The sequence below is a fragment of the Asterias amurensis genome, chromosome 10 (assembly GCF_032118995.1).
Source record: "Asterias amurensis chromosome 10, ASM3211899v1".
Lineage (NCBI taxonomy): Eukaryota > Metazoa > Echinodermata > Asteroidea > Forcipulatida > Asteriidae > Asterias > Asterias amurensis.
In genome coordinates, this window is record NC_092657.1 from 4,718,713 (window position 1) to 4,728,561 (window position 9,849).

The window sequence follows — 9,849 nt, forward strand, 5'->3', positions numbered from 1 at the left end:
CAAGAAAAAATCCTAACCCAATTTTGTGTGAGAGGCCTACACCATGCACTCAATAAAACAAAATGCCATGGTAGATCATTTAAAATACATGAAGCATCTTGTCTAGATGCTGGATAGGCTTTGACAAGTAGCTGGATAGATGTACTCGCATGACAGAATATATACATGGTCTACTGATGACACACATAGTGATGATACAGCATCTAACCACACACACATGATGCTTGTGTGTATGAGAACTACACCCTACCAAACATGGGCACGATCCTAGTGACACAGTCGGTACTGCGGCAAGCTGGTTGGCAAGCCAGCTGACCATGAACATGTGTGATAATAATGCATCGTTGATTCTAGTACACCAGGCCGGAAACTTCATGGAGGCAACACAGGTGATTGCCTCCATGCCCCGTGGTCACTGCCTTAGTGCCCTTAAAATACTCTGAAATGCTCAGGAGAAAATGCCTTGCCAGTGAGTGCCCTTGCCCTTTCAAAAACAAAGCATCAGACCTGGCACCTGGGGTGAAATTTTAACAAGTTTTTTTTTTCTTTCTAATAACACTTTATATCGGGAACTTCCTTCCTGTAAACATCACTGCCACTTTGTTTGGGTGCCCTTTACCAAGGAGAAAATGCCTGTTCAAAAACGCATCAGCTCTGGGGTGAAATGTGAAAAAGTAGTTTTTTTTTCCTATATCATTTTATATCTGCAACTTCCTTCCTGATAACATCACTGCCACTTTGTTTGGGCTACATGAACTATGTTTTGTACTTTAGAGGAACACGTTGCCTTGGATCGGTCGGTCGGGTTGGTCTTTGAAAAGTGTTTGTAACTATTTATTATACATGCATGTATGATTAAAAAGATTTTTTAAAAGTATAATATAATGATCCACACAAGTATCACTCAAAATTGCGTGGTTTTCTTTTTACCTTATCGACTAACACGGTTGGCCATTTTTAAATTATCTTTCTAACAAATATATATATGCATTTTATAACAAACGGTTACAATCGCTTTTCAAAGACCGGTCCAAGGCAACGTGTTCCTTAAGAAAATTTCATTACAGATCTGAATTCTTGAATCAGCCAGACACTATCAGCAAAAAATAGGGCAGGCGTCAAAATAACCCATGACACCCACAACAATTGCCATAGTGTGAGGAGTTGTTCCTTTATTATTGGAGCAATTGTTTAATTGTTATAAAATACTATAAAGTTATTCTCTCTCCACTGAGGATGCGGGATGGCGCCCTTTGAAGTTTAGAGACCCCCCCACGCTCCTCACCGACTGCACAATCCTCATCAGGTGAGGATGCCAAACTGTATCTGTAGTTTTAAACCTTTTATTTAATCATTATAATGCAATGTTATTGACTCATGCTTATTTTCATTATATCCGCAAATATCCATAGATTCAAATTCTCTTGTAGATTTGGGAGTTTCATTGACTTAGGTCACTCAACAATTCAATAAAGGGTTAACTACATTGGCGGAGAGAAAACAGACCCTGTGTGTCTTTAAAACTCCATTTCCAGTACTAAGCAGCTGCTTTGGACCCCCACACTACATTAGTCTTCGGACCCCAACACATGTCTTACAATAGTGCCCCGTGCTTTTGCTGTGGTGTTCAGTGCAAAGTTCCAATACAAATTAAAATTTTCCTCATCAAAGGTGCCCTTAACGAGAGGAAAACTGTGCCCCGTCAAGAGCAAAGTTCAAGGCACCTGGTAGGGCGACCACGGCCAGCTGGCCACCCCCATTGCTTGATGTCTGCATCTGAATGACTCACATTATTTTTTAATAATTTTCAACTCCATACAGTGATTGAAGATTATCTTTCTCCCAGCAGGGGTTATGGTAAAATTACTCATGAATAGGAATTCAGTTAGTCAGAATACACAATGTCACAATCTGTTACTGGGCCGAGTAAAAAAAGAAACTTGTTTAGCGTCCCCGCCCGCTTCCTTCTTAGAGGCCACCTCCTTTTTTTTCTCTTCTTTTTTTTTTTATGAAAAAAGGGCTATTACAAACGATCTGAGCTAAAACAATCTGAATGTCTTGTCCAAAATGTTTCGTTCATGTATTGTGTGTTTGCGCAGTAGAAAAACCAATGGATTTTGACATTTTAAAAAGAATGGTGGCCATCTTGAAAAAAAAAAATCCAAAAAACCATATTTCTTTTTTCACTCGGCCTTATGTGGCTAGGGTTCAATTTCATTATTTTGCTGTTTTACACTGCTCAGCAAACTTCTATTCTAGGCAAAAAAAATGCTTTTAAAATTGTAGCAAATTCCTAAACTAAGCAACAAATGGGTGGGGCACCTGTTACTAAAAACACTGTGGACATGCTTAGCAAATTTCTTCTGCTTAGCAAATTTGTCTACACCTAATAAGCAAAATACACTCCAGGGCGCCTGTCACATCAATGTTAACCAAAGGACTTTTGGTTGGTAACCAGTTTCTCCTTAAAGGAATATTTGTCTCACTTAGCGAGTTTTCTTTTGCTTACAGGCTTTAAGTAATTGGGCCTTGACTGCTGAAAGTTTAACCATGATCGTTGATTGCTCTCCCTCAATGATCAACGGAGAAGAGGAAATAAACTATAAGAGTCTAACTACTGTACAATGTAGTCCAGCTGGCTAGACAATGGTGGTAATGAGATCTACAAATGTAATAAAAATAATTGTTTGTTTCCGCTAACCCGTCTGTTTGTGCATGGACTTGCCAACTGTAAATATTTGTGGCAAAATAATATCTATTCTCTTCCCACTGTTGTAAGCTTCCAGTCAAAACCGGAAAACCTATAATTAGAGAATAACAATTAAAAAAAAAAAAAAACAATCCAGAAAACAACAAGAAAACAACTAATATTTTTTTTTTTGAGTCTCTTAAAGGCAGTGGACACTATTAGTAATTACTCAAAATATTTATGAAACCTTACTTGGTAACAAGCAATTGGGAGAGGTTGGTAATATAAAACATTGTGAGAAATGACTCCCTCTGAAGTGGAGTAGTTTTCGAGAAAGAAGTAAATTTCCCTGAATTTGGTTTTGAGACCTCAGATTTAGAATTTGAGCAGAGGTCTCGAAATCAAGCATCTGAAAGCACACAACTCCGTGTGACAGAAGGGTGGTTTTTCTTTCACTAATATCTTGCAATTTCGACGACTGATTGAGCTCAAATTTTCACAGGTTTGTTATTTTATGCATGTTGAGATACACCAAGTGAGAAGACTTGTCTTTGACAATTACCAATAGTGTCCACTGTCTTTAATGAAGTAAAACCAAATTAAAATAAATAACACCTTGTAAGGGTTGGTAAAGAACAGCTACTTCTGAGAACCATTTCATTTTGAATTAATTACAAAGAGGCAACTTAGGTCAACGATCGGTTGCTCACTTTTGGTCTTGGCTTTGGTAATGGTGCCCCATCAAAAGTTTCTAACTGAGTTTAATTTTTAAAGATTTTTCAATGGAAGTTCCTAATGCAAAATGAAAATGGGCTTGAAATGAAATTCCAGGCCTATTGTAGTAATATTAGCTAAACAGGAAGAAATACATTAAATCAACTTATTATTAAAATAGACAGAATGCACAAGGCCCTAAATAAAATAAAATCTGCGGAACTGGTTAGAAAAAAACACACACAAAAGTGAACCTTGACTTAAATGATTAATAAAAATAACAAACATGAACAAATTTAATTACTGTCCAAAACAAACACATGAGATTTTGGCTACGCTTTTGTCAAGTGAAGTTAAAAAGGACATGTATTCTATGACATAGGATTTCTCTGTGGTTTCACTTGCAAACTAAGCGTCTACTTTTCCTTTTTCCCCAGAGACCATTGTATTGTTTTACTTTATCAAAGGCACTGGACACTATTGGTAATTACTCAAAATAATTGTAAGCATAAAAACTTACTCGGTAACAAGCAATGGAGAGCTGTTGATAGTATAAAACATTATGAGAAACGACTCCCTCTGAAGTAACATAGTTTTTGAGAAAGAAGTAATTTCTCGCGTGGGGTCTCGAAACCAACACTGAAAGCACACAACTTCGTGTGACAAGGGTGTTTTTTTTTCTTCCATTATTATCTCGCAACTTCGATGACCAATTGAGTTCAAATTTTCACAGGTTTGTTATTTTGTGCATTGTTGAGATACACCAAGTGAGAAGACTGGTCTTTAAAAATTACCAAAGGTGTCCAGTGTCTTTAAAGCAAAATAAACAAATGAAAAGAGCGAAGCCCGACCTCCTCAGGGGGCGGGATAGGAAACACACAGGAACTAACACGATGTAGCGAGCAACTTTGTCAAGGTGTCCCCATCATAGCAGGGCCCAATTTCATGGCTCTTCTTACCGTAAGCAAAAAATAGCCGCTTACGGAAGCAGGAAATTCCACGCTTACGTCATGTAGGATATATTTACCTTCACGATTGATAACAAAAACTTAACAGACACATTATATTTACAGTTAAAAAAAACAGAAACATTTCCGTATACACGTACATCCTGCCACCACTTTCTCATTCAAAATGTTTCAAAATAAATCAGTATCCCAAAATGAATGAAAAAGTGGTGGCAGGATACGGAAAATTGTTTCCAGGATTTATCTGTGCTTATTAAATCTGTCGGAAGTTTTTATAATGCTTACACAGGCCCTATCAATATCATTTGGCTTTGGTCCTTTCTACCTCCATGCACTATAACTACACCCTGGCCCTGGGATAAAACAGAGAAAAATGGGGGCGGCAGGAACTGAACTGAAAATTGTCCGTATCCTGCCACCACTTTCTCATTCGTTATGAAATAAAATAGTTACATCTTATAGGCCTAGACCATGATGTAGACCCAGTATTAGTAACTGGGGCGCTGTTCTCCTTTTTTCGAAATTTTGACATTATCGGGATGTCAAAATTTCGAGATTAAACTTATTTTTGTAAAAAATGAATGAGAAAGTCAAAGAAAGTGGTGGCTGGAAAGTTTTCCTTAGATTAGAAATAGAATGGAAGGATGAACATAATTATAAACTCAAGTCAAAGTTCAAACACTTCGACTCAAAACCTGTCATGCCATGATTAAACCGAAGAAATGTGGACATAAATACCTGTTGGGCAACTGGATCCAAGATGCTGTGAATAGTCTTCGTGCGGTACGATGTGGTCGGCATCTTGTCTGCTTGCACTAGCACCCGCTAGTTTGCTATTTGGCCTCGGGGGGTAAAATTACCTCTGCTCGCTGAACAACTCCGTTCTCGTTGTCTGGAACTGTTGCACTCAGAATACAGAGTAAAACCGACTAGTCGGAAGCAATGTAGAATAAACAGCAATCCAACAGTGTCCCCGATATACCACGAACTTGCGTTTTTCCGGTGTAAAAATGCTCACTTTTCCGGTTTAATGACAGTTTTTAAGTCAGTAAACATGATCGTCTTTCAGCAAGCAACATTCCTTGCGTTCCAATGCAGGGCACACGGGTTGGGTTTTTGAGGTTATTTATAGACGGGTGCCTGGTCGTTCGTCTCCATGCATAATACACGTTCCGAGGAGGTATTTTGAACACGCTGGACGGGTCTTGTTTCCCGACTTGTTGCTAATTGTTTTTTCTTGTCAAAAAGTTTACTGCATAGGGCGGGGCGGGGGGGGGGGGTGCGGGGGTGGGGGAGTTCCAGACTGTATGAAAATTGTCAAATTTAATATAAAAAATGTCTTTATGGGAAATCACAAGTATGCATTAAAAAAAAAAAGTTCAATTAATGTTCATGTATGTCTAGGACTAGGAGGGACGGATCACCCAAATCTATAATTATTACAGGCGTGGGTCCTATGTCCACCGGTAGCGAACCCCGCCCCCTCCATCACTACCCTTTTGAGACTGTTGCACGCCCTCTTGTGGCGATCATAGTTACAACCTATAATCACCACACAGAAGATCTCCGGCGGACAGAATTCCCTGTGCACCTGGGCCCAATTTTATAGAGCTGCTAAGCACAAAAATTTGCTAAGCATGAAATTTCTACCCACATAAAAACAAGATTACCAGCCAAATTTCCATTTGTTGCATAGTGCTTGTTACTGGTATTCAGCTTTTGTTTGCTTATCCTGAAAATCACATGAAAATTTGGTTGTAAACCTGTTTTTATCAAGGAAGAAATTCCATGCTAAGCTAATTTTTGTGCTTAGCAGCTCTATGAAATTGGGCCCTGCTCATAGTTACAATCTACAGATCAGAGGCATCAATGATTTGCATTGAAGAACAGATTCACCAAACAAGAAATGTTTGTCTTTTTATGTGGTTTTTATTCATCCAACGAACGATAATGACATACATCAATATTGTGAATCATATTAGCCTTGATCAAGGCTGTTGACGTACTGTTCCCCGTCCCGGTTCGCGGCACACCCATGCAGTGCATACACAAATGTACATTACCATACATTGTACAGCGAGAACAGTATAGCGTAGTCGTGAGAACGGTCGTGTCTTTGTATTTTCAACCTCATACACGTGGCTAATTGGGAGGTACCCATGTACCGTAAGTGTACCGTATACAGATGGTACATGTACATGTACACACATACGCTGTAGTACACGTATTATATGCACTGTGTTATGTATAGGGGTGCGCTGGCGGAATTCAGTGATGGGGACTGGGATTTTGCAGATCGCGGCTGGCTGTAGCGCCTTGATCAAGGCTAGAATCATATAGGTTATGTACAATAATTTTATATTATGAGTAATCAAATTGGCTTCAAGCATGGGGATGATTTTCCATGTGCTAAACCATTGATGAGGCCACGTAGTTAGACAAGATTTACAAAAATTATGACTGTCCAGCTTTTTGTAATACAAGTTCATCGATTCAAAAAATACATTTTGAACTCTCCCCAACATGTACACCCTACAAGTAATTGATGTGTGGTATTGGAAAGCTTTGAACGGTAGGTGGCAGCAGAATTACCAAGAATGTCCATTACTTACGTAGTTCTGAGCATGCGCACTTAACCGAAACAAAGGATTTTACCTGTTGTAAGTCTGCTGCCACCAAGCGTCCCAAAAGACCCACATTAACTAGAAAAAGCAACAGTTAAAAGCAACACTAACTCTCTTCGCAAAGCTTTATAAATGAACTGATAATAATATGTCACTACAACAGACTTCGTGCCACAATTTTTTTAAAATCTATTTGATTATTATTAATATTTAGTATTAACCTACTACTTTTTAAGTGAAAGTTCCGTCATGATTGTGTATGTACAATAATGTTTTTATTATAAGTAGTTTTGGGAAAGGCTACCCCTCTTTTGCAGCCCTGGTTAATCGGTTTGTGCATTTGTTTTTGTGTATGGTGAACTTCCAGCTTGAAACTATAGCACATTATTATCCGTAGATTAATTTTTAATACTTTAATTGAAATTTTGTGTTCTGTTACAACTAGTTTTCACACCACAAAATACAACAATATTGTTTGGCTTACATAATCTTAGCTGTAAAGGCAGTGGACACTTTTGGTAATTTGTCAAAGACTTCACAGTTGGTGTATCTCCACATAAGCATAAATAACAAACCTGTGAAAATTTGAGCTCATTCGGTCATCGAACTTGCGATATAATAATGAAAGAAAAAACACCCTTGTCACACGAAGTTGTGTGCGTTTAGATGGTTGATTTCGAGACCTCAAGTTCTAAACTTGAGGTCTCGAAATCAAATTCGTGGAAAATTACTTCTTTCTCGAAAACTATGGCACTTCAGAGGGAGCCGTTTCTCACAATGTTTTATACAATCAACCTCTCCCCTTTACTAGTCGCCAAGAAAGGTTTTATGCTAATAATTATTTTGAGTAATTACCAATAGTGTCCACTGCCTTTAATATTTACAAGAATAAGAGTATTTCAGATCAAGACGGTTATCCGTGAACGTTAACTTACATGAAACTAACACATCCACGTCGATAACTTGTTAAACTTATCGAGATCAAAATCTGTGCTCTATTACAGTTATTCACACTATAAATACAACAAAAGGCCTACATAATCTTAATATATCTTTAATAATAGAACATTAAGTGTTTCAATTAAACTGACCAATTAGACGGTTTTCGGTTACATCTATTGTTTTTTTAATAACTATATTTTTGGCAACAAACCCCCCAAACTGTGCATCAATTGGCCTGAGCTATTTGAAAAAGAGGCATTATTGGTATTACTTCTTTTTAAAGGCATACATACCCCAGTGATTCGATCGTTGTGCTACTGTTTTCAATAACAGCTATACAGCCCCTTTTGTTAATAACTATAGTTTTGGCAACAAAACCTCTAAAACTGTGCATCAATGAGCTATTAAAAAGTATACTGCTTATTTTTTTTTAAAGGCAAACAGAAACGTTGTGCCATTTGTATTCATTCATAGCAATAACTGTAAAAGATCCAGCTTACAGGCGAGCTATACGCAGCTAAACCGACATAATTGACTTGCACCCTACGGGTCTCATCGTACCATTTAATAAATGGGTCGAGTTGACCACCTTGTCCTACCTGTATCATCCCGTTGTCGTAGTTTAGCCAGAATCGACGATACTCAAACTCGTCCAGTAGGTCGTCCTTCGAAACTTCAAAATCGAAAGGATAACAATGCCTATCGCAACGAATGGCTGACTTCGTGTTGCCCCACCCACCGATAGCTGTTTGGTAAAAAATGTACAACAATTGATGTAAGGCATCGGACACTATCGGTAAGTACTCAAAATAATTATAAGCAGATTTTTTTTGTTAACGAACAATGGAGACCTGTTGATACTATAAAACTGTGTGAGAAACGGCTCCCTCCGAAGTTATAGCATAGTTTTCGAGAAAGAAGTAATTTCTTACTCAAATAAAAGGAAGACTTCAGCTGAAAGGCATCTGAAAACACAAATTTGTGCAACAAGGCTGTTTTTGTTCAATCTGTCTTTGAATGTGTCTACTGTCCTGTACTAGTATACCGAATGTGTGAGGGCAACTTCAAAATGAACGGTCCAGCGAGTGCAAAGGACCTGTCGCCCCCCCCCAACCCCAAATTAGCGAGCGTTTTGGGGCACAGCAAGTAAGCCAGAATCCAAAGAACGAAGACGTGTGGAAGGAACATAGCGCAGGATAAGATTAATATTATATACAGGGGCGGAACCGTGGACACAATGAAAGACAAACAACAATTAACAGAAAACGTACTTATTGCATAAAACTCATCTTCATTTGGCTTTTCAGAAAGAGCTAACATTGCGCTCTCTTTCCCTTTCGCGGCAAAGTCCAGTCTGATGTTTGTGCTTGAGTTGAGTCTCGGGAACAAGAAGTTGAAATGGAAGTCGTTCGGGATAGAGTTGCCCGGTATCTCAATAACGTCGCATTCTGCCAGACAAAAAATAGAAAACAACATAGAAAACAAACTTTCCTGAACAATTTCTCGACAAAAGCAATCCGATTAGTTTACTTGTTATTGTCTAAAAGCTCAAGATTACCGAATATCTAAAAATGTTGGAAAATTTTGAGTTTCAAACATTTTGTTTTAAGTATAACCTACCTAAACGAAAATGGCAAGGCGTTGTTTTTTGGCTGAATTTCTCTTAAAATGTTTTCAACCAATAAGGAAATTGAGTCGTATGGGTATAAATAGTCTTTAAATGTGTAAAAAAAAAAAATCATTTCGATTACCCCGTTTTATCCAGTGCTTTTATGAATGATTCACTAAAAGCTGTTACGTCATCACTCATGTAACGTCAATGTGGGAGCTCCAACTTGTTTAGCCGCGTTGTTGCAGCGTGGGGTATAACAAAGCAAACTCCCACACATGACGTCAAAGTATTGCCATTTTG

The 9,849-nt window shown here is 38.2% G+C and overlaps 1 protein-coding gene across 11 annotated transcripts in view; it reads right to left on the reverse strand.

Moving 5' to 3' along the window:
• Positions 1-5,497, reverse strand: part of LOC139942473 (vinculin-like) — a 52,559-nt gene extending 47,062 nt beyond the window's left edge. For 8 of the 11 annotated variants that reach the window (XM_071939273.1, XM_071939272.1, XM_071939271.1 and 5 more), the window contains exon 1: positions 5,110-5,496. In XM_071939273.1, coding sequence (XP_071795374.1) covers positions 5,110-5,172 — 63 coding nt within the window. In that variant the 5' untranslated portion in view covers positions 5,173-5,496. Of the gene's footprint in view, positions 1-5,109 lie in introns of all 11 variants that reach the window. The other 3 variants (XM_071939265.1, XM_071939264.1, XM_071939274.1) reach the window with 2 other exon arrangements.
• Positions 5,498-9,849: the final 4,352 nt, after the last annotated feature.